Raw genomic sequence first — 25,684 nt, forward strand, 5'->3', positions numbered from 1 at the left:
CAAATATATTTATTAAACATGCGTTTAGATCCTCATTTCGAACGTTATTATGCCGAGAAGTTACAATACCAAAAGGTGGTGCCGACTACCCACCATACAAAAATTATTTTCGTATGACTGGAAAAAACTGACCGTGTATATTACAAACTTTTCAAACTCTTATATGTGAAGGTTTTTTTTATGTTTTCTCCAATCAATTTTCTTTTGGATCCTTAGTCAAGTTCTTACTCAGAAATATGCTGAACAAATTGCGAGTATTCGAATTGTCAGACACTCGAAGTATTGGTTACGTCCCAGCTTCGGACCGAGAAGTTTCTGATCATTTGTGTCTCCACTGTTCTTGAAACATAGGTTACGATAAGTTGTGACACGGATTCTATGTGCGTTTGAGTCGCCTACACGAAGTTCATTGTACATTATTTGATTTTCACCAAAAGCTGTGCCTCACATGCACTTGAGAATGTTACTTCAGCACTTAAATCTCTTGTTGCCTTCAATACATAAACATGACCGCCGTACATATATGTGGAAGGCTCTAGAGAATACCAATCAAATAAATAAACAAACGAGAAGGATTATGGAAATTATTTGTTTATTTGTTTGGTGTTTTACTGCCGTACCCAAGGAATATTTCAGTTATGCGACGGGGGCCAGGTATGGTGGGAGGAAACCGGGCAGATTATGGAACACAAATCGAATAAAAAAATAATAAAAACGACAAATGAAGATGTTGTTCAAAACAGTCATCTAATTAAAACCTCATGAAAGAGTAAATATATCTAATCGCAAATAAGGAAAGATTATGCCAGGTGGATTATAGGCTAAACCATCTTTTTTTTTCACCTTTGCTATCACTATGCCATAGTAAAGGGTGTAATTCAGTTGTGCTGGTCTTATGGTGAGAGGGTATGTCCGGCGATATATAACACTGAAGCCAAGGCTTCTAATTTCTTGGTCCGCTTCGGGACCGGTAGATTCAGGATCAATCCTTGATCGAGTCACACCTAAAACTTTTAAAAGAAGAAGTTGTAACTTCTTCGCTTGGCGTTCAGCAATGAAGGGGATAGTGCAACGACTGGTTAACCCGTATCAGTATAATGGCTCGGGCGGGGCGGCTTACTTGCCTTCGGTAAGTCGTCCTCAGTGAAGCAGCACTAAATAAAAGAGCGGTGGAAATCCGTTCTGCAACAAGGATGCACATTACACGTACTTGCACCCTAATGATTCCTTCGTCGTCATATGACTGAAAAATTGTTGAGTGCGACGTTAAACCCAAGCACTCACTCACTCACTCTAATTTCTTGGGGCTAGAAGTATGCCTTAGAACAGCTAACTGTATGCTAATCCTCCCACGACAGTCCAGTGAACTTCGACCTCACGATGAGCCAGGTCAGTCTCAACAGGAGAGTAGGTCTACTCTCCTACAGACATTGTTCCAAGATAAAAAAAACCCATACATATATAATGTATCGTTTAAAATATCGATCGTTTAAACTATTCATGGGTCAAAATGCAGATTACCACAAAAATAAATGGATTGGTTGTTTGGTACAAATCCTATCTAAGCACGTTAAAAATCCTCCAGATTAGTAAAAAAAACTTTCCGTACTTTCCGTACAGACAAACACGCGGGCAGACGGAAAGGGTTATAAACGCCAGGAAGATAAACGTCCTTGGCGGACGTAAGTCTACGAAATTCAGCATAAATTATGCTAATTGCTGGCCATTCAGAAGGCTTACACTATGACTTCTTGTCTTCAGTATGGCGTTTCAGTGTTGTACCGTGTATAACAACATGAATTTATATACGCGAAAAGGAGACAGTCATTCAGAAACAAATGGGACATGCATTGCAAAAGGAAAAAAATGAATTTGTATCTCGCACGGGGAAATGCCAAAACCGTTTACTGATCTATTTTTGTATGACCAAAACTCACCCTGCCCTCCATCCCCATACCCCCGCTCAACATCTGCTATTTCCAGGTTAAAAACAAGCAAACAATCAAACCAGAGTTAGTAAAAACAAACATTTAGAAATGAGAAATTAAAGTAAACGTCGGGGTTTTAACGGACGTACAAAAAAGCTGGCAAATTATCCTTTTTATTTAAATATGGTACTACGTTATCTTGTTCCCAATCTTATGAGATCTCTGAGTTATCCAGATATTCATATATATATATATATATATTATATATATATATATATATATATATATATATATATATATATATATATATATATATTGGCATAAGAACCTCACAGGTAGGCTTCCATAATCATGGATGGCTTGATCGCTCGATATCAGGATTGTGTCAAGAAAAAATCTGAAAAGATCGCGCATGAAAGTTTCAACAGGATTTAATTATCATCTTTTCAATAAAACTGTTAACTTGCAATGAGGTAAATGTTTATAAAAGGTGTGTAATATAAGTTGTTCAATTGGAGACACTGCTCAACAAAGTACAAGTCATGCTTTTCTACCGTTTGAAAGGATTTCAAAGATCCAGTTTCTTTCGTGGAAAAATTCCTTCATCTGACTTTACAATGAACTAGGAAGTTCAAGTGAAAGTATTTGCAGATAGATGCTATGTAAACGATGCCTGTACAAGAGAGTATAGAACACGTGTTGGCACGGTAGGTGTGACGATAATTTAAATCGAGGATTAAGTCTCCACCCTTTTGCATAATTGGCATCCATAGAGACATTCGAATCTGGTATAAAAAAACACGCATTGCAGGCTTCAGCATGATTTGACGCGTTGCGAAGACACTTCAAATCATCGACACATTTGCGCCAAGTTCATTTTGCCAACAGTTCGAGTTCACCACATTACTGTCTAACTGTAGCATCATCTGAAGTCACAATGTGGCGCGGTGAGCTGTTGTTACACCTGGCTGCAGTCTTCATAACCTTGGCATCCTGTTCCGCAATGTTTATATTCCCGGAAAATGTCATCGAAGCTGACGAACCTATTGGTAAGTTTTTTTTTGTCGTTTTGTCCCAACTAATGACGTGCCCATTGACAATATTTGTACATGAAACAGTTTTTTTTCTATCACAAAGCCTTTGTGGAGATCTGAAGAGTGTAGATTTCTGTGATAGGAATTGTTTTAATGTCACTAAATCCCTTTGGAGAATTGACGGAGGAAGGATTTCTGAATAAAACCCAGCATTTCGAACTTTGCCAAATATCGATGGTTTACCTCGGTCACTACGGTTTCCACCATCCACGATAATGACCGTCATGGCATGAGTGAAACGGTTTTGAATAGGGCCTCAATCAATATGAAATCAAAATTTAACTATTGATGATAGAGACATGAATTAATTAACTCGCCAGACACATGGCAAACAACTTTACATAAGTTTTGAGCCAGAACGCACTGAGTGATGGATTCGACTACGGTCAGAAGCACAGAGGGTTAATCCTAACTTACAGTGGAATCGTGTTGCACTCAGTATTTTTAATGTTTTATTAAGCCGTCATCAAAAGTAATGAACCAGTTACCCATGGCTTAGCAAACAACATATCAAAAATGCTACAAGAAATTATACACACAACAGAATTGAACACAGCCTTTCTGAACTCTTGTCGTGCCAATAATACCTACTGCAAGTTTGCGCAATGGAAAAAAATCGTCATACAATCATCAGTTGTCACTTTTATTTATTTTATTTCTTATATTTTATATCTGATGATGGCTTAATAGGGCGCTGAAATGCTGAGTGCGAATGATTTCATTCCGTGAATTAACTCTAGTTGTAAAACTCTTGACCTACATGGAGTGATCTTCATCACAGCTTTAACTAAGGTCATACAGAAATCTGTACGTGTTTAAATAATGCGAATTTAATATAGGAATTTATCTATAGGTGCAATGGATATTATTATTGTAAATGTCTGGAAATTGTCCGGTCTTATATAAAATGTCAGAAAAGATATCTTGACCGTCTGTCCCCTGAAATGGAGCTGTTGATAAATATTACTCGGTTCTTGTCTTATAAATACATATGTACGCTTTGGGTTTTGCTTGGTTTTGTATAAAAATGTGTCATTTTTAAACGTCTGCACTTTTTAGGTAGTCTACGGTATAAACCATTAAAAACAGTAAATGCAAAGCAGGATCTGTGCTTGCCGTTTTGTTTTCAGTGATATCTTAAATGTTTTGTCTGTCTGTTTCTATTATAACACATGAACGGAAACCGGAAACATTCTCTTTTGACAGGTTTCGCGAATTTAAAGATAACTGACGTAACCGGCTATGGAGGACGAGACAAACGTGACGTCACTAATCAACTCCCAGAATTCATAGAATGTGAGATTGTTATTGACGGTGATCCTGTCAAACTTGTATTACGTCGTAACCGGAACCTTGGTGAGATCAGAAGATTGTATGTCATGCGTAATGGACTCGTCACATCTCAAGCTGCTATCCCTATACAAGTGCGTACACTACAGATTATTAACACTTGGCTGGTATACGTTAAATCACATTTGAATTACGTTTTAACGATAGGTTATGATCCCCAATTGCTCTCCGTCACCAAGTTATTAAATGGTCACCAAGTTATTAAAACAGAAGACAAATAACTCTTCACCAGTGAGATCAGGTGTTCGAATCCAGCTCCCGCTGGCTAGCCTGATGTCAGAAGGCTAGCTACAGTCCTAGTGAAGGACGGTGATTTCCCTCGTCTTCTGCTCATGTTCGTCTACCCACAAACCAGACCACCGTCGTATAATTAAATGGTTTTAATAATTTTAAATAATTGAAAGTAAATCAATAAATCAATGACTAAATTTTACACATATATAAATATATCACAAAGTGGTTTTGAATTGATTTTATTATTGTTTAACGCCATACTCAAGATTTTTTTACCTACATGATGGCAGTCTGTTTATGGGTGGAAGAAACCGTCTCAGTAAAGCAGCACTAGATAAAAGAGCGATGGAAATCCGTCCTAAAAGCAAGGAGGCACATTACACGTACATGCACTCTAAAGGCTCCTTCGTCGTCGTATGACTGACAAATTGTTAAGTACAACGTTAAGCCCCATGCACTCACTCACTCACTTACTCACTCACCCGCACGTGTAATGCAGTATTCAGACCACTATGAAGGGAGACAAGTGGTGTTCAGCGAAGCCGTTAGAACATAATTGAAGTTGTTGGTGTAAATTGTTTCTGCCAATTGCAGGACGTTGAGTACTACCAAGACGTGAAAAATGGGGCGGCTTTTGGAGTGACTTGTCAGAAGGCTGTGGCCTCTGCCTCGTGCGACTTTAAACTGGTGAGTCCTTCCCTTAAATATTATCATTATGTTAATTTTTTTAACAACTTCAGCCCGTTTACTTTTGCTGGTACTCTTTTTAATTCCTTCAACAATATTGTTTTGAGAGGATCTTCTGCCATGAATCTGCGGACGATTGTGGGTTTCCTCTGGGCTCTGCTCATTTTAATCCCACCATAATGCTGGCCGCCGTCGTACAAATGGAATATTCCAAACTATGGCGTAAAACACCAATCAAATAAATAAATGTATGAATCCAGCTTGTGCCTGGCTGTTATTGTTTGAAGAGACTTGTCAGTTACCTGGCAAATTACGACCAGTTTCTCCATTTGTAATCATGACCGCCTTTGAAATAATGAAATATTCTGAAGTCTCCTGATACACACTCTAAATTGTCGACTTTTCACAGGAAGGAGTTTTAACCAAGGGAAACAACTCATACATGGTCTACCTGAGTGATCTTCAGGGTAAAACCCCGGGAGTGGAGTACCCGTACAAGGTTGTAAAGTTAAACCAGACGATGAACTTCAGTGGTGACTACGCCTTACCTGGTAAGGTAACAGAATAAGCGTCGGTAACTTGCCAGATGGTGGTATAGCCGACCCCGGGCATCCCGATTTCGTCGGCTGTTCGATAGTATAGCCGATCCAGAGCACCCCGATTTCGTGGGTAACTTGCCATATTTTCGGTGGTATAGCCGACCCCGGGCGCCTCGATTTCATCAAGCTATAAAATTAACCGCCATCGTGTACGTGAAAAATTGCAATGATACATTCTCTGAGTTCCAAAGTAGCAATGTTCAACAAAACACACAAGGCTACACATTCAGTATGAGTAAGACAAAAGCAGGGACGACATTGTGGTTGTTAGTGCATCTACATGATCATATCTGTCTGGTCACATCTACCTGTTCACCTCTACCTGGTCACATATATCTGGTCACATCTACTTGGTCACATCTACCAGGTCACATCTATCTGGTCATATCTACATGTTTACATCTACCTGGTCACATCTACCTGGTCAGTTTACCTCAGTTAGGGTTTTATTCTAACAAATCATACAAAAGGTCTACGAATAGCAGCAACTTTGAAAATGCTTTGATATTAACTACAGGGTAGTAAAACACTTTGGTATTGTTCCTTAGTGTTCCGTATGCTAATCACCACTGAAACTCAGTGCATATTGCCTTTCAAACATTCAGTATACAGTCCTGTTTTGTTTTTTGTTTTGGATTTTCTTTTAATTCCATTGTCTTTTGATCTGTGTTTTCCGCCAGAAATCGGGATCAAGGCTTCAACATTCCAGGCATACGGCATATATATTACCATAGTTTTTGCGCCCCCTCTCTACCCACTATAGGGCTTACCCACTGGGACCTGACCATACATTTTAGAACATGTCACAAACTAAACATAGATTAAGAAAAGAAAAAAACATTTTAAATCACGGATCGGCGTAAACGTGTAACATTGTTTAAGTTTGAGGACTTCAAAACAGCATGAACATTGCCTCTGTTTTTGCAAGGTGTTTGTCTTGGAGGTGAGGCCATATTCTGATTGGCTTTTTATTCTCTTCTCCAGACGATATTGACAATGGCCCGAGCGCCCCACCCAGAATTATACGCTCACGGAGGGCAACTGGGAAAACAACTTATACTGTTGAGCTGCTGATGGTAACAGATTCGTCAGTGTACAGATTGTAAGTTATCTACATGTAGGAAAGAATAGTATTCCGCCTCTTAAACACGGTTACACATTAATCACAAATTTGCGGCGAATCATAAACGTTTCACTGCAGCCGACATGTTCAACCCAGTTTTCCAGTTAGCATCTTAACATTAGTTTTACAGCCACAACTATGAACATAAGGTTTAAAACTAACCTCATAAACGCATTCTGTCAGCATCAAAGTTGTTTTGCATTGAAAGCCAAGTATATAAACAGTTTTTAAGCCAACGTTTTTACTGACAGAATTTTAAACGCGTTTTTTTTTAAGTAAATATAAACACATAGCAAATTTCATTGAACAGGCTATTAGCTGAAATTGTATTCTCTGCAGTAAGACTGCAATGTTTTTATTAAAGATGGTGTTCGTTTTGTTTTTAAATGCGTTACAGCTTGTGGTTATACTCTCTCATTTCTCATTACATTCTTGGAGAGACTGGTGTCACTATGTTCTAACGGTTAACAGGGGTTACATTTTATGAATGTACATGGCGGATAGACCCTAGTGTCCGAATTAGCAACCTCAGAGTCTGGCACGAAATCACCAGCAGAGCTTGTCAACCGCTCCACCACTCCAGCAATGGGCCGCCCACAAAAAGAGGAGGTGGCTGACAGGTAGACTTCCCGATGAACATGCCTTCCCTTTTTGATGACAGAAATGACACAGCACTAAATTTTCAGCATTATAGCATCTGCGCCCAGACAGTGAAATCCATAATTACGATAATACAAATTTAAAATATAATACGAATCCTATATTTATGTTTTTCATAGTTGGTATGGGAAAACCTTGGGTAGCACGGACAATGAAAGACGGTCCCTTACCCTGGCCAGGCTGAAAGAGTTCTACTCTTTTATTCTAAATGCTGTAAGTAGAATTAATCGCACTTACGTTTATCGTTTATTTCATTGCCGTTTTGCGCCACACTCTAGAATTTTCCACTTATACGACTGCGGCCCTATATATGCTGTACCATGCCTATCTATACAAGCAGAATATTTAAGTAATTTATCATCTATTTGGCAAATGTGGAACATTGTAATTGATTTTTTATGCTCATTCTTTTCTTGACTTCTTTTCATTCATTTCAACAATAAATGGAGGTTTTAAATATAATTATCAAATACAGGTCGATATAGAAAAATTTGATAATCGCTGGGCTTTCCTCAACTTTCCTCAACTTTCCTCGTCCATTGTACATTATTTTTAGATCGACCTTCGTTACAAAAGCATAGACGAGCCAGATATGGCCTGGAATATTGTCTCTAGTGGTCTGCTGGTCATGGAGGTGAGTTATCTTTCAAATGTATGGCAACAAATATGGCAACAAATATGGCAACAAGTATGGCAACAAATGTATATATTGATTTCTTCATGTGATTGGCATTTGAAACCGTGCTCATGGTATTTTCACTAAGATGACTGCTACCCGGTATATGGGTAGAGGAAACCAGACTGCTTGAAAAAAACTACCGACCTTCCTACATGACAAGCCTCTTGGCTTAAAAAAGCAACCGAAACAGCGAGAGCGGGATTAGAACCCGTGACCTTTTTGATCAAGGGTCTGATGGTCTCTACAACCCAGCGCTTTAACACCTGAGCCAACGAGGTACCTCTATGGCAATTCATTGCAACCTTCTGGATACAGTCTTTATGTATTCGAATTTAGAGCCAATGGTTAGTAACGCCGTGATAAGTAATTTCATCGAAAGGCATACATTTCAACAGCCATATTTAGTGAATTGACCTCCATGGAGTCCTTTGGAACCATTCCCTCGGGTAGTGTCAGTAGTCCGTTAAAGATGTTTATTTATTCATTTGAATGGTGTTTTTTGTCGTACTCAGGGACATTTCACTTACAGGACGGCGGTCAGTACTATGGTGGGAGGAAACCGAGCACAGCCCTGGGCAACCCACTGCCATCTGCAGGTTACTAGTTCGACTGTAGAGGCTGTTAGCTTGAGCTGGACTCGAGCGCACACAACCACATTTTGGTGACGGGCTCGTGAGACATTGAGCCGCGCTGGCAAGCTAACCACCCGGCCTCCCTTTAAGATACACTTTATTTTTTTAAGTTTACACAAATAAAGTTTTTCTTTAAGCATCTTCAACGCCCTAACACGCCACCATTAGGACCGTTGTCCCACACATCCTTAGCGAGTCGTTGCTACATGTAGGAGAAAACGTTCATTTCCCTCTGCAAAATAGAACTTTATACTGTGCAGTCTGTGAACAGACCTTCTATTGTATTTTTTCAGGAGCCCTCTGAATCTAACTGGACTGACGGGATAGCGACAGCTAACCCAAATGACGCCGACAGACGAACCGTCAACTCGGACCTGGCGTTAGAGTCTTTCACATCCTGGGTGAAGGATCGCTCTGACTTACCTGCCTCTGATCATGTGATGCTATTTACAGCGTATGTAGTGTAAACATCTGAATACCAGGAAAAAATATTTAATAATCTAGTCAAGCCGTCTCATAATTGTACTCACCACAACCATTAATATATCAGTGGCGTCGGGAATAGAACGGCGGGTAAGGCCATTGCCGTACGATTTTCATCAAAAAAAAAAATAAATTATAAAAAAATAAGACAGAAGTAAAGTTTTTTGGTGACCAACAAAAGAAAGGCCCATTCACCCACATATATACTGTAGACTGCTAAGCAAATAAGACTACAATAGATCTATGTGAAGAATCAAAACCCCTTAAAACGATTTCAGGGAATCTCCAGCCGTCTAGCATTCCAAGGCTTCAGGGACCTAAGCGGCTCCTGGAGCCTGACCTTTTGTGCTGGTATAGTCGACCGACTGCCGTACCACTTTCAAAATGCTTCCGATGCTCCTCTGTACATTTGTATATGTGACCAAAAACTACATCTTCTCAAAATTCTCTAACTGTTACGACATTTGGAAACTACGTATTTATGATGACATAATCATCAAAACACCAAAACTGTACTTAATCATATATTTATGATGGATCCTTGTGTAATGATTTTTTATGTACAAAGGTGACGTGATCTAGCTTTTCAAAAGAATGTTCGATACAATTTGCAGTTACCCACTTTGCCTGATCATTTCAGGGAGACGAAATGAATAAGTATGTTGGGAATGATTGAGTATCGCATTATTTAAAAATCAAATGATTCAGTGTTATAATTTACATTAATGTTTGCTTTTTTACAGGTACGATTTGGAACGTGAAGGATCAACTTCGATATCAGGTAGGACAAAATCAACATTTCAGTGGTGTTAGACTTAAAACACCAGATGTTCGAAGATTTGTTCGTTTGCATGGGGTTTGATATCACTTTAAACATTATTTCTGTAATCTAGCAGGTTGGTAAATTCACCGACATGTTTGTGGTACCGTTTACCCTTTAATTAACTACATTTGTGTCGTAATGAATTATTTCTCATCTTTATATATACCCTCTTCTGCTTCATCTGTATAAACGGGGATTTTAAGATTTTGATGATTTCCTTTTTAAAGGGAGGTAATTCATAAAAGAGGCGCCTTTGGTGATGGTGGGCAGCATTATGGTGGAAACCATCCCTTACATGAACGTAATAATTAGCTCCTTAACCAGGATAGAGAGGAATTCTGCACGAAGATTCCCTGTAAACAAGTTATCTGTGCATTCTCTTCTGTGTAGGTCTGGCCTATACCCATGCCATATGCTCTAAGCAAAGAACGTCGGTGTGTGAATTAACGTTCGATTTCAATGGAATTACGGTTGCTGCGCATGAATTAGGCCACAGGTGAGTTAAACACTCCACACTACTGGTTGTTTCTGTTTGGACTCAACAAGGTGATGTTTGTATGTATGCTTGGGGCTTTACATCATACTTAACACTTTTTCCATCATATGACGTCGGGGAGTCATTAATTGTGTGTACATATACTGTGTCTTCTTGTGGCAAGGCGAGTCCATGCCGACGAAATGCTGCCACCACTGAAGTATCATGCCGAAGACACTGGGCATGAGACCTCACTCAGTCACATTATACTGACACCCGGCCAACCAGTCATGTTTACTTGCTCTAACTTCTGAATGCCGAGCGTCAAACGAGGCAGCAACATTTACGTACCATTTGTTAAAGTCTTTAGTATGTCCCGACTCGGGTTTAATCCCGGGCACCCCAAATTTCAGGCGGACGCTCTAATAATTTGATAATGTGATGGTTATATGGATCACAATAATTATACAGATAGTTCAGTATGAAAATTCTGGATGATGTGAGTTCTCTACAGCCGGTATATAGGAGTGACTGATTATTGTGTGCGCTATACTCAAAATGTTCCACTTGTACGATGACAGTTAGATTTATGTGTGGAGGAAACCGGAGTGGCCGGGGTAACCATCAACCACCAATATGGCGTACAAATCTTTCTTTACTCGTGGAAAAGTTCGTCGGTAACTTGACAGTGGTACAGGGTTCAGTCGTAATACTGACCGTTATATAGGAGTAACTGATTGTTGTGTGCGCCATACTCAAAAAGTTTCACTTGTACGATGACAGTTATATTTATGTGTGGAGGAAACCGGAGTGGCCGGGGTAACCATCAACCACCAATATGGCGTACAAATCTTTCTTTACTCGTGGAAAAGTTCGCCGGTAACTTGACAGTGGTCCGTGGTTCAGTCGTAATACTGACCCTTATCGTGTATTTGGATATTAGTTCTTGAGCATATCATTATGCAACAAGTAAATGAATGGATGAATCAGATGAACAAATGATTCACGTCAGAGAAATACATGCAACGGGGGTGTGTTTCTGTTTTAATTCAGCCTGGGGGCAGGGCATGATGGCGATGAAAATGAGTGCAAAGCGAGTGACTACTTCATCATGTCACCAACTTCGGGGCCTTTCAGCCCAACATCTCCGCAGAATCCATGGCGTTTTTCTTCCTGTTCCGTGGACTACTTCCGTTCTATGATTGCCGATCTAAACACGTAAGGAATCCATTCATTTCCGTTTAAACTACGTCCTTCTTTCTGGCTTAAATGGCAGATAGATTTAAGAATGATCTGTTTTATTGGTCATAAAGATGTTATAGAATATAGAATTTACATATCGGTGAAATCAGTTAGGTCACATTCAGTGCTACTTTATGCATGATTACCTTTGCAGTTAAATATCTTACACGCCTAGCCTCGTTCACAACGTTGTTTTTCATTCCATTCTCCGTGAAACCAATTGTTATGCCCAGACACCACAGAAAGATTAAACATTTGTACTGAACATTCTGTTGACCTTCTTGCAACAATATTGATTATGATTGGTGGAATGCGTGATAGTTGGGAAAGGTCCATTGTACAACCAGGGCTTCTCCGTCCATTTGTTCACCCACAGTTTCAATGTTACTTGGGGCATCCAACTTGCAGTCGTCTATTACTACCAGGGTTTCTCCTTACATTTATTGACCCAAAATTCTTTGGTTACTTTGAGAAGCAAACTTGTTGTCGTCTAACACTACCAGGGTTTCTCCTTACATTTACTGACCCAAAATTCTTTGGTTACTTTGAGCAGCAAACTTGTAGTCGTCTAACACTACGAGGGTTTCTTCTTACATCTGCTGACCCACAGTTTCATGGCTACCTTGAGCATCAAACTTGCAGTCGACTATCACTACCAGGGTTTCTCCTTACATCTGTTGAACCCAGAGTTTCATGGGTATTTATTGTTTTTTATTGATTGGTGTTTTACGCCGTACTCAATAATATTTCACTTATACGACGCCGGCCAGCATTATGGTGGGACGAAACCGGGCAGAGCCCGGGAGACCATCCGCAGGTTGTTGGCAGACCTTCCCACGTACTTCATGGTTACTTTGAGTGTCAAACTTGTAGTCGTTTACCACCACCAGGGTTTCTCTTTACTTCTTCTGACAAACAGTTTCATGGTTTTTCTTTGTGAAGCAAACTTGTAGTCGTCTACCACTACCAGGGTTTCTCCTGACCTCTGTTGGTCAACCGCTTCGTGCTTACTTTGGGCATCAAACATGTGATCACCCACAGTTACATGGCTATTGATCACCAAACGTAATCCTCTACAAGACCAGCGTTTTTCCCTCGCATGCTGACCACGTGTATAGTTCCATGGTCGCCTTGGCCGTTAGAATTACAATCACTCGTACAAAGCTTTGACCTATTCGTTATCTTCATGTAGATTTATTTATTTATTTATTTGATTGGTGCTTACGCTGTACTAGAGAATATTTCACTTATACGACGGCGGCCAACATTATGGTGGGACGAAACCGGGCAGAGCCCGGGGGAAACCTACGATCATCCGCAGGTTGCTGGCAGACCTTCCCACATACGGCCAGAGAGGAAGCCAGTATGGGCTGGACTTGAACTCACCCTTCACGTAGAAGAATATTTTGTGCATACTATGTGTCACTGCAATATATTTGGTGAAATGTGATAGCTCTTTTACTTATGTATAACTTTATAAGTATCTATAGTTCTCATAAACATTGTGTAAAACATTTGGAGTTTATTATGTCTCCACAATGAACATTTGGCTGCAAAATAAGCTTTGAAGAAGAGAGATGTGCGTGACGTAAAAACGAAGTTTAATTCACCCCCTCAGATTCGTGTTTATGCAGTATACATGATCAATAATCTAGAATCAAGAAAGTGCTAAAAAATATTAATCAATCCCTTGTCTTTATGTCAGGCGAAGTGAAAACTGTTTGCTGTTGGAGACAACTTCCGCTGACCCCCCTAGTCCTGAACCACTTCCGGGTCAAATATACGACGTGGATACCCAGTGTATTTTCCTGCAGGGGAGCGGGTCTTACTTATGTAGAGTAAGTCGAGAAGATCATAAATAATATAAATATATTTTTAGAATGGAAATTAATTAAATATTGATGCAAATACTTATCACTTCAGTGTGCCACAAATGTACTGTGTTTAGTATGAACGCATACAATTTTTGTACTTCATTTTTACGACGTAAATAATATGTACTTCAAGTTTAGCATGCAAATGAAAACCAAATTTCAGGTATACTTTATTCTTCCAGTATTTCCTTATTTTTAGTGATGCTTTACCTTTTGGAATTTTTACATAAATGTTGCATTTGGATAACTAAATATGTGTTCCTAATAAAGGCTATAGTTTCAATAAACTATTTTTTCACAAATATTCCGCAGTGTAAGACAAATGTAGAATGCAATTTTGTATTTTAGCCACTACTTACAAACATTCAGTAGCTGGAATTATAAGAGCGGAGACCAACAATAAAAAGGCTGTTTTTCTGTTGATAGAGCATAATCCCTGTACCCCACAAACTTATAGGGCTGAAACAGCCTTATAGCAACACTCGACCAATCCTTGGGAGTCGGGGAGTTCAAATCTTGGTGGCCTCTTGCGGTTTCATAGGTTCGGAGATGGGATAGAGGTTTATTTACAGGTGGTGTTAACACCGTCGTGTGTGTGAAATATCACTGATTAAGCGGCTTTAAAACCCAATCAACTGAACGAAATAACTAAAAAAAAAATAATCATCTATCAAGTTCTTTTACTCACATTTTACTCACTTATATCATTACAGGTGTATTTATCCACAATCAGTCCTCCCACATCTTCGAATTGTCTATCTAAATGGTATACGAGACAAATAGTTGTTTCCCAATGAAAAAAAAAATGGCTTGTATTTTGAGTTTATCTTAAAGCCTCTAGACTATTACCTGTAATGTTGTATCCATGTAAATGAAAGAAGGAACGTCCGTGGTTTGTGTACTGAGATGATGTTATTTATTTAGTAAGTCTCACCTACTTTCAGCTATTCTTGCACGAACTGAAGTCAAACATTATATGCGGTTTTGTATCATTTAACAGTTATATGCACGCCTGTAGTGTCTCCCTCAAAATAGAACTTTCTTGACACGTTGTTTTTGTTATCTTATTCAGGGATTGTACAACGAATCTACGTATGCTAACATTTGCTGGAAAAGATATTGCTCTATAGTTGGTTCTACATTATGTAACTCAAGGTCCGCCCCAAGAGGAACCTCCTGTGGGGATAGAAAGGTAACCAGTAAAACTTTCGTTTACACTAATACGTGACCGGTCTGATTTTTCCTGTGATACAATAAACGACAGTAAATATTTTCTATCTAATTCTGCTCAAAACAATGGCGCCAGGGTTCTTGTAGGTAACAGTTTGAATAAAACGCTTTATTAGGTAAACTGGCAAGAAGCCGGGTTTCACCAATGGGGAGGAAGTATATTTTTTAGTAAATGTTGCATTTGGATAACTGAATATGTGTTTGTAATCAAGGCTAGTGTGGCACTAGTGTGAAGCAGGGAATGACCTTAAAGGCCCTGTTGTCGAGCGTTTGACAGTTCCGCATTACCAATTGCCAACTACCACATTGTCGTCACTGATCAGGTTTTACTCTCCGTACAGTGGTCTTTTTATATTCAATACCTCAATTTTTTGTGACCAGTTTATGTCATTACAAAGTATGACAAATGTAAAGAAACTCTAAGATAAGCTTTAGTATATGCATGTACATATATCGGATATTTATTTATTTACTTATTTGATTCGTCTTTTACGCCGTACTCAAGAATGTTTCACTTGGCGGCCAGCATTATGGTGGGAGAAAACTGGGCGGCGCCCGTTTGAAATCCTCAACCATCCGCAGGTTGCTGGAAGGCCTACCCGCGTGCTGTCGACGAGGAAGCCAGCATGAGCTGGATATGAACCTATAGCGCCTGCAATGGTGGGAAGCTCCTGGACCATTGCGAAGTGCTGGTGTGCTAATACCAGCATGGTCGGCCACGGAGGCACCGATATATTATATAGCTTGTCGGTTTTTAACACAAGCTTGAAACTGATTACCTGTAAATAAAAATGAATTCAGCACAGGCACTAGAATAATATGAGGTCAGTCAATGTATAGGTAAATTTAACAAATATTTATCCCTCAATTATCCTAACAAGGTGGCCTTTTAAACTGTTAGGTATAGTGCGGCTCACATTTTGCGTTTATGCATTTTAGTGGTGCGAGAACGGTGCTTGCGTGTTCAACTCTGACGCACCTTCAGTTCCAGGTAAGAGAATGGATTCTGGTGATTGACTAAGTGTCATGTTGTTTGAGTTCTTACGGACGCACAGTGTACATGGTATAAACACGTTTACTGACAGGCCATGTTGGACAGCTCTCCCTCATGAATATGTATGAAGTAATTAGGAATGTATTTATTTATTTATATCATTGGTGTTTTACCTCGTACTCAAGAATATTTCACTTATACGACGGCGACCAGCATTATGGTGGCAGGAAACCAGGCAGGCGGGGCGGGGGGAAGGGGTGGGGTTGGGGGGAGCTCCGTGGATCAGTTGATTTGCGCGTTAGCGCAGCGTAATGACCCAGGAGCCTCTCACCAATGCGGTCGCTGTGAGTTATAAAAAAATATTCTTCTACGTGAAGGGTGAGATCAAGTCCAGCTCATACTGGCTTCCTCTCCGGCCGTACGTGGGAAGGTCTGCCAGCAACCTGCGGATGGTCGTGGGTTTCCCACGGGCTCTGCCCGGTTTCGTCCCACCATAATGCTGGCCGCCGTCGTATAAGTGAAATATTCTTGAGTACGGCGTAAAATACCAATCAAATAAATAAATAAATCTTTTCTGTGGGGATATCCTACATATTTCATCCCATCACTCTCCAAAATGCTTTTTAATTTCATCTCTTTAAACCCAGACGGTAACAGTAACAGACGGTTCAGTGCTACAACCTGCTCCATGTCATTGTCTGGTTAGAATAAAATCTTGTTTCAAGTTAAAAGGCCAGGTGATCGAATTTCACTGGTTATTTTTGTGTTTGTGCTAGTGAGCCAGTGTTCTCGCCGTTGAAAGTTAAAGAAAACAACGGGAAGATGTAATGTGGTACGTCTCAAAGAACCCAGCGCATGATTTTCTGTAGAATACCAGATACAAAATGAGTTTCCTGAAGCTTAGACACGGTGTTTGAAGTCCTTATGACACAACAAGCACAGTAACGTGGGGAACATAGACTGTGGCTCGGTAAATATTAACCAATGACGACGCCTTATTATCATTTCTTCAGGACAGGAAGTGACTGACGTACCGAAAATCTGACAACGTTACCGTGCTGGGAGAAAAAGAGTTCTGTAGCCTAATAATACTCGTATGTTAGTTACGATTCCTGAGGATTAGACAATGAGTTTTTTTCTCATATTTATCTTTTGGATGCCACAATAGTTTAATATTCTACTAAGGCGTCAGTTTATCTCATAAGAACCTCCCAGTGAAGCCCTTTTCGTCGTTTGTTTTCTGTTGTACACAGGTGAACTCGTCTGTGCTTTTTTCCCTTTCACAGATAATTGCCCGCACGGAGACCAACCGGGAGTTCTAACTAGTATTAACAACACATGCGCAGAGGCGACACAAGCAAACCCTTCCCTTTGTTATCAATCGTCCCACAACAGGCGTTGTTGTCAGTCGTGTAACGCTATAAGAATGAGTGTGACAGGTAAGGCATAATTGTTCAAGACAAGTGATCTTCAACGAAGTAAGGTTGTGCAAATAGTCAGAGGCAACCGGATTTGGTTACTTTTTATTTGGTTACCGGTAAATCTGATGCATCAGCGTTACCAAGGCTGAACAATGTGATTAAAAAGGGTATGGGTAGAGCGGCTACAAAACTCCAAACGGTAGATCCGAGGTTCAATTCCAAATTGAGTCATACCTAAAACGTGTCTGTAAAAAAGTATGGAGCTGTTTGCAATAACTGTGGCAAAATTAGATATCTTTGTTTATGTGGAAAATATATATGTACAATTTCTATGATTCCACTTATGAATGTTTAATTATTTAATTACAGGTTGTGAGTATGGAGACAGAGTTACTGGCTGTGATCCACGAGGGTGTTCTACCTCCGAAAGTTACCGATCGACTTGTTGTGGAACATGTCAGGCAAGCACAACGACCCCTCCGACAAAGAAAACGTCCAGTGCTTCTCCACCCGCCACTACATCCATCTCCTCTACAACGACACGTAGAGTTGCTACTATAACCACCGCTCCAACAACCAAAAGCACTGCTGCTACCACAACAACCGCTCCTACAACCAAAAGCACCGTTGCTACAACAACAGCTCCTACAACCAAAAGCACTGTTTCTACAACGGCTACTACAACTAAATCTCCTTCTACAACAAGTCCTCGAATTACACCAACAACAACCAAACCCAACAAAGGTAAGTCAGATGAAAGGTAACTATAAAGTCCTTTTTCGGATCAATGCAAGCAGCGGTGTGGTGTTTTTGTATGATCGCGCAATCTTTTTCAGTTGGAACTGTCGTCTGTACCATCTTCTTCGTAGGAAATAGCTACAGATTGTAGCACTGGACAGAATGCTTTTATTTCTAAAAGAACAAATGAAAGACATGTCCACTACAAGGGAAAATGAAGATGGCCATATAAGATGGAGGACAGGCCTGGGCGAGAACAAAACTACGACCCTCCTAGGGTAAGTGCAAATATCTTGTCTTATCTCTCATCATATGCATTCGGATCGGAGTGAACAGAATTTCACCACTCAAAGTCATATATAGACTGACGTTATTGCTCAGAACTTTGTTTTAGAATCCACAGTTTGTAAACAAAACAACATTCATCAATTGAATGATCTGTCTTTTTATTACATGATTGTCTGTCATTTTAACACACAATCAGTTTGCTTAAAAAGATATCCCGTTTTCCATTACACTAACATTTTCCATTCCTTTCAAAACCATACTTCATTCAAAAGACCTGGATATTAAGAGTTTTCCAAAACTATTGTGTTTAACCAAGTAAAAAGCATTCGTTACGATTGTCCAGTGTTGATTGATATCAACACACTTCGCTGATATTATTTTATCGGATTCCGATAGACTCTGACGTCATAACTTCATGCGACCAGGTTACCTGACGGCACACCATGTAGGTTCATTAACGTCCACTTGACTTATAACAGATCAGGACGAATAAATGAAAAGAAATTACATCATATGTTGCTAAATTTCTTCCTAATCACTCAAGATTACATTGTGTTTCAAAATTCTATCAAGTGTACATATGATTATGTTTTTGATGAAGGCAGAGGCGAATTTTACAGGGTTGTCACGGTATTTAAGGATGTTTTTAACTGAAAAATAGACTTAAACGACAGATGTTTTATACATGTGTATTTTTGGTGACATTGATAGATTTTGTCATATTCATTAAGATGAATACCGGTAGACCTTCAGTGAAATCAGCGGTTCGTCCAGACAACACATCTGTACAGCCACTTCGAACACCTAAATCCGACTGGCCCACTCGTCCAGCGGTTCGTCCAGACAACACCTCTGTACAGCCACTTCGAACACCTAAATCCGACTGGCCCACGCGTCCAGCGGTTCGTCCAGACAACACATCTGTACAGCCACTTCGAACACCTAAATCCGACTGGCCCACTCGTCCAGCGGTTCGTCCAGAGAACACATCTGTACAGCCACTTCGAACACCTAAATCCGACTGGCCCACTCGTCCAGCGGTTCGTCCAGACAACACATCTGTACAGCCACTTCGAACACCTAAATCTGAATGGCCCACTCGTCCAGCAGTTCGTCCAGACAACACCTCTGTACAGCCACTTCGAACATCTAAATCCGAATGGCCCACTCGTCCAGCGGTTCGTCCAGACAACACATCTGTACAGCCACTTCGAACACCTAAATCCGACTGGCCCACTCGTCCAGCGGTTCGTCCAGACAACACATCTGTACAGCCACTTCGAACACCTAAATCTGAATGGCCCACTCGTCCAGCAGTTCGTCCAGACAACACATCTGTACAGCCACTTCGAACACCTAAATCCGACTGGCCCACTCGTCCAGCAGTTCGTCCAGACAACACATCTGTACAGCCACTTCGAACACCTAAATCCGACTGGCCCACTCGTCCAGCGGTTCGTCCAGAGAACACATCTGTACAGCCACTTCGAACACCTAAATCCGACTGGCCCACTCGTCCAGCGGTTCGTCCAGAGAACACATCTGTACAGCCACTTCGAACACCTAAATCCGACTGGCCCACTCGTCCAGCGGTTCGTCCAGAGAACACATCTGTACAGCCACTTCGAACACCTAAATCCGAATGGCCCACTCGTCCAGCGGTTCGTCCAGACAACACATCTGTACAGCCACTTCGAACACCTAAATCCGACTGGCCCACTCGTCCAGCGGTTCGTCCAGACAACACATCTGTACAGCCACTTCGAACACCTAAATCTGAATGGCCCACTCGTCCAGCAGTTCGTCCAGACAACACATCTGTACAGCCACTTCGAACACCTAAATCCGACTGGCCCACTCGTCCAGCGGTTCGTCCAGACAACACATCTGTACAGCCACTTCGAACACCTAAATCCGACTGGCCCACTCGTCCAGCGGTTCGTCCAGACAACACATCTGTACAGCCACTTCGAACACCTAAATCTGAATGGCCCACTCGTCCAGCAGTTCGTCCAGACAACACCTCTGTACAGCCACTTCGAACACCTAAATCCGACTGGCCCACTCGTCCAGCGGTTCGTCCAGAGAACACATCTGTACAGCCACTTCGAACACCTAAATCCGACTGGCCCACTCGTCCAGCGGTTCGTCCAGAGAACACATCTGTACAGCCACTTCGAACACCTAAATCCGACTGGCCCACTCGTCCAGCGGTTCGTCCAGACAACACATCTGTACAGCCACTTCGAACACCTAAATCTGAATGGCCCACTCGTCCAGCAGTTCGTCCAGACAACACCTCTGTACAGCCACTTCGAACACCTAAATCCGACTGGCCCACTCGTCCAGCGGTTCGTCCAGAGAACACATCTGTACAGCCACTTCGAACACCTAAATCCGACTGGCCCACTCGTCCAGCGGTTCGTCCAGACAACACCTCTGTACAGCCACTTCAAACAGAACTGGTCAGGGATTAACTTCCTGCATTACCATTGCCCGTAAGTATAGTTATATAAATAAATATAGCTGGAAAATGTGTCCATATTTCTAATTATTTCCCTCTCTGGAAAAGAGCAAGGGCATCTAGCGATTTCTTTTTCAGTGTTTCCGTGGATTAGGCATTCTGTAATTTCTTCATATCTTGAAAACTAGTTAGATGATGGCTATAAAATTCACACGTTACGTTTAGTTTGTGCGACGCTTGTAAATTCTCCTGCCTAATGGAGTTAATATCTGTCTTTCTGTGAGTTCGTTTTTGTCCGTGAATCATCAGTGATTTCTGTAGTTTGCTCAAGCCTTGCAGACTATGGAAGATCAACAAACTTTCAGATTACATCAAGTTTTTGAGATACTTGTGAATGGTGCATATTTTTGAAATAGATTTTGATTTTTTTTCCTCTGTGCGTTTCTTTTGTCCAAATGTGTTTTGGACTATCGAACATGCAAAACATGCATTACTTTCTGAATGTACTTGAGTATACATGTAGGATATGATGTATGATAAACAAATACAGTGTTACGGGCGCTGATACTTGCAATATTTTATTATAACTCATCTTTTTTATTTATATGTATTTTCATATTTGCTGTCAGGCGACAAAAATTCCAGTTTCCAGAGGTTTCGAGAGGTTCCAGTGCTCAAAATTGAGACCGTAGCGTTATTGGAACCGCAAGGGTAGGTGTCAACTCTCTTGGCTTTTGTTCCGTCAAGATGGTGCTATTTTGCCTCGCAGCAGCTGATCTATGCTAAATTGACAGGTGTTCTCTTGCAAGGCTGTGGTTGTTACTTTACCAATTTGGCATAACTTTCTTCATTTCCCTTGAAACATAATCTTTCTTTTCGTTTGTCCTTTAACAAAAGGTGTCTAATGCCGTGCTGTGGATTTTCTGACATCAAATATCTGTGTTTGTTTGGCAGCTTTCATCAAGTGACGATGGGTAGCTGATCATCTCCAAGAAGAAGACAACTTTTGTTCATTTATTACAAGTGATCCAAGCGGATTTCTTCACACCAAATTCGATGGATTTTAATTACGCGCCATGGTCAAGCTGTAAAGTTTTTTGGCGTTTTCTTTAGACCATTCATCAATGATTGGAACGGCTTCAGTGCGTTCATCTACACATCCATCTACGGGGCGATACTATGTTCACATTCGCTACTCTGCGTCTAAATTAATGGTAAAAAGTGTACAAATACGTAATGTAATAAAAATGTTGATGTCATGCGAGGATAGTCTTGTGTTCAAAACTTCAGCTTGCATTTTACGACTTGTTCATTGTATCATCCATTTGTGAAAACCGGTCTCAGGGAGGAATTCCTTTCCTTTTCACTAGCTGTTTAAGCATCTGCGGCTCAGTTATTCGGTTGCACTTCAAAAGATACTGGGTACCTGGAGCTTGCCGATTACACGATCTCTGGTCATACACCATGGTATAGCTGTGCTAATGCACATTCCACTTAGTACGGGGCCTCGGTGGCCGAGGGGGTTAGCACGCCAGCGCAGCGCAATGACCCATGAGCCTCCTGCCAATGCAGTCACTGTGAGTTGTCCAGCTCATGCTGGCTTCCTCTCCGGCCGTACGTGAAAAGGTCTGCAGCAACCTGCGGATGGTTGTAGATTCCCCCCCGAGCTCTGCCCGGTTTCCTCCCGCCATAATGCTGACCGCCATCGTACAAGTGAAATATTCATGAATACGTTGTAAAACACCAATGAAATAAAGAAATAAATCCACTAAGTACAAAAAACTAGAGAATATACATGTGGATGACTCTTCTACGTTTATGTTGTGTAAAGTAGGTCACTAGTCATAGCATTTAACATTTCAAAAATGGTCATTGGTGTACTTTTTAAACCTGGGGCCCGTCATGGTTAAAGAACTGGTAGGTCTGTCTTTATTCTGGCTCCTCATGCTGCCAACGAGGCCAATCCTCGGCTAAAGGCTTCGTAATCTCTCATGCCTGGTAGCATATGTCAGCCTGTTCAGAAGAAGCCTACTGTGCCGTCAGCCAATGCCAACGCGTCTCTACAGGCGATTTTCAGCCAATCCTCGTTCGTCCATTGTAAGTGTGTATTTGGTTGTTTTGAAAACGAAAACATTTAAGTTTGGAGCAGTAAGCTATGCTGTAAACGACGTTGGCGTGTTTTTATCAACACGAAAAGCAACGCTGTCACGTTACTAGACAATGTAGGCGATTGCGAAAGACGTCGGTCAGGCAAAGTGTATGTACAGGGAGTCATTACAACGAGTTAACGGACCGTTTTGAGGGCTAATGCTTACAACCCGGGTAACTGTTTGTTTGTCAGTTATGTGCTCTTAGCGTATCCAAGCTGGATTGTCGTAATAAACACGACGAAGGCTCAACAAAGCGATTTTAGCGCTATGGTCATCTTGGAAAAGTCATTAGCGCGATACCTGGAATCAATCCACGATCTAGTCATGCCAGAGACTAGAAACCTGGAAGTCTTGCCCCTCTTTGGCATGCCCATCAGTATAAAGTGCCAGAACCGCCACATACTCTCACTGGCAATGGTATTCAAGCCTGATGTGTTCTGAACGGCTTTTGACTGAGATAGCACTATAAGTTCATCGACACATATAAACCTTCCTTACTATAAGGTGATATGATCAGTTTACCTTGAAACAAAGAAACAATATTAGCAAAATAAAAACACGTGTGTCGTCATTGCAGCAACAACGTTTATTTCTTTTGTCTATATATTACACTTAGATAGAACGTTTGTCACATTTGTTTAGTTGGATTTGTGTGAATTTTAAAGTCTCCACGTTGTACTCAAGAATATTTTACTTATAAGAGCTTTGTGAGTGAATATAATTAATTTATTGATCAATGGGCCTGTGATCTGCAGAAAGTCGTCGCCTTCAGATTTGCAGAACGGTACAAATTTTAAAATCATCTTGAGATGAGGATCTTGAAGTGCACGACTTTCACAGGAATGTTGGAATTGGCCAGCTACTTATCCGCATAGCCGTTGATACCCTCCACTTTGACCCATTCATTATTCTAAGCGTTTTCGAGAGCGGCGTAAACTACTGAGTGAAGCCACTTTTAAGGCTATGCCGGATATTTTTGACAAACAGCGTAAATAAATACAAAAATTTTTGCTATTATTAAAGGGTTAGCCCTTATAATTACCTCGCACAAAATATCCGCTACGCCTGTGCAGATCTTACCCTTCACAATCTATTATGAACTGAATAAAATTTATAAAAATTATTTACGAGTCTTCCAGTTACGTAAACGCAATACTTACGGCTACATGTATTCTTGGAAAATACAGACAGTTTGATTTGATTTTATGCGAATGTTTCTGGTATAGCCCTTTTGTCGGTAGGAATGGATCATAAGAGAGTGATAGCATCGCCTTCCGGTGCCGTTTGTATCATTACACTGACTTATGGACGGATACTGCTTGTCCTAAACTCAATATTTCTCAATTTCGAGAGATGAAGGCTCATTGGATATTCACGATACAGTATGTCTAATTGGCACGCCGATGCTGCGCATCTTTGGGGTGGCAACAAGCTTACCACGTATGTACAGATGACGTACATGTATATATTTATCAAAGAAGTCTTCGTTGAACATCAGATACACGACCGCTTTTAACTGCACCACCGGCGCCATCTAATGCTTATTGCGACGAAAGGGAAACATGGTGTGCGGGGTCAACTCCGGCCCTTGCCTTGGCATTTGTATCTTCCCATGTTTCCAGTGCCCAAATGACATTTCGTGACAATAAGCCGCTGATCGAAAGGTCGATTGTGCAGTCTAACATTCTTTGAAGTCCATTTGTCTTCCGCCAATACGGTGTGCATATCTGAACGTCACATGTCGGAAAAGTTCATCTATTTTAAATCATTTGTATACAGCATACAGGGTATTTAAGATCAGAGTAGTGATGACGACGTCATAGTTGGCAAATGGTCACACGTAACCGGGAAAATACCAGTCAATTTACCTCAGTTAGAATTTTATTTTAACTGTTAATGTAAATGCTTAAATTGTAGCGAATTACACGCCCCTCCTTCACCCCAAGGCAATCCCTTCAAGGCTGGGATTGAATAAAAGAGCACGCGCCGCTGTCTAATTTCGCTTTACATCACTCTCACCTCTAGCACAATCTGTACAAAAATCTTAGCAACGTCAGGAAACACAAAAACTAAAAATAATGATTTATTTATTTGATTTGTGTTTTACGCCGTACTCAAGAATAGTTTACTTATACGACAGCTGCCAGCATTATGGTGGGATGAAATCGGGGAGAGGTCGGGATAAACCCACGACAATCCATAGATTGCTGGCAGGCCTTCCCACGTACGACCGGAGAGGAACGGCTGGACACGAACTCACAGCGATCGCAATGATCGCACCTTCTGGGTCATAACGCTGCGCTAGTGCGCTAACCAACTGAGCCACAGAGGCCCCTCAAAAACTAATAATAACTCTTGATGAAAATACATTCCCTTTATCTAAAGTGTGTACAGCTTGATTCCAACCAACACCTGAAACAGTTTTATTGATGAATGCTGATTAAATTGTTCCTACCGAAGACACGAGGGGGGTGAGGCTAAGCCTAGAAAAGCTTTGTGACAGTGATGTAAAGCGA

The 25,684-nt window shown here is 40.9% G+C and overlaps 2 protein-coding genes across 2 annotated transcripts; one reads left to right on the forward strand and one right to left on the reverse strand.

Annotated features, from left to right (window-relative positions):
• The first annotated feature begins 2,770 nt into the window (after nt 1–2,770).
• LOC135463967 (A disintegrin and metalloproteinase with thrombospondin motifs 5-like) lies at nt 2,771–19,438 on the forward strand. Its single transcript, XM_064741437.1, has 16 exons — nt 2,771–2,977; nt 4,229–4,446; nt 5,201–5,293; nt 5,703–5,844; nt 6,877–6,994; nt 7,795–7,888; nt 8,232–8,309; nt 9,280–9,440; nt 10,213–10,250; nt 10,683–10,788; nt 11,821–11,985; nt 13,715–13,847; nt 14,956–15,075; nt 16,053–16,104; nt 17,394–17,546; nt 17,898–19,438. The coding sequence occupies exons 1-16, from the start codon at nt 2,866–2,868 to the stop codon at nt 18,290–18,292; spliced, it is 2,178 nt and encodes a 725-aa protein (XP_064597507.1). The 5' UTR covers nt 2,771–2,865; the 3' UTR covers nt 18,293–19,438.
• LOC135463299 (mucin-19-like) lies at nt 19,234–22,922 on the reverse strand. Its single transcript, XM_064740560.1, has 2 exons — nt 22,900–22,922; nt 19,234–21,004 (listed from the first exon to the last, which is right to left on the reverse strand). The coding sequence occupies exons 1-2, from the start codon at nt 22,920–22,922 to the stop codon at nt 19,234–19,236; spliced, it is 1,794 nt and encodes a 597-aa protein (XP_064596630.1).
• Nucleotides 22,923–25,684: the final 2,762 nt, after the last annotated feature.

The sequence above is a fragment of the Liolophura sinensis genome, chromosome 3 (assembly GCF_032854445.1).
Source record: "Liolophura sinensis isolate JHLJ2023 chromosome 3, CUHK_Ljap_v2, whole genome shotgun sequence".
NCBI classification, from domain to species: domain Eukaryota; kingdom Metazoa; phylum Mollusca; class Polyplacophora; order Chitonida; family Chitonidae; genus Liolophura; species Liolophura sinensis.

Coding starts and splice junctions, on each gene's coding strand:
- LOC135463967 (XM_064741437.1), top strand. CDS start 2,866: ATGTGGCGCGGTGAGCTGTTGTTACACCTGGCTGCAGTCTTCATAACC. Junction 5,294..5,702: donor CCTCGTGCGACTTTAAACTG/GTGAGTCCTTCC, acceptor GACTTTTCACAG/GAAGGAGTTTTAACCAAGGG. Junction 9,441..10,212: donor CATGTGATGCTATTTACAGC/GTATGTAGTGTA, acceptor GCTTTTTTACAG/GTACGATTTGGAACGTGAAG.
- LOC135463299 (XM_064740560.1), bottom strand. CDS start 22,922: ATGACGGGCCCCAGGTTTAAAAA. Junction 21,005..22,899: donor ACGGGCCCCAGGTTTAAAAA/GTACACCAATGA, acceptor TTCTGTTTGAAG/TGGCTGTACAGAGGTGTTGT.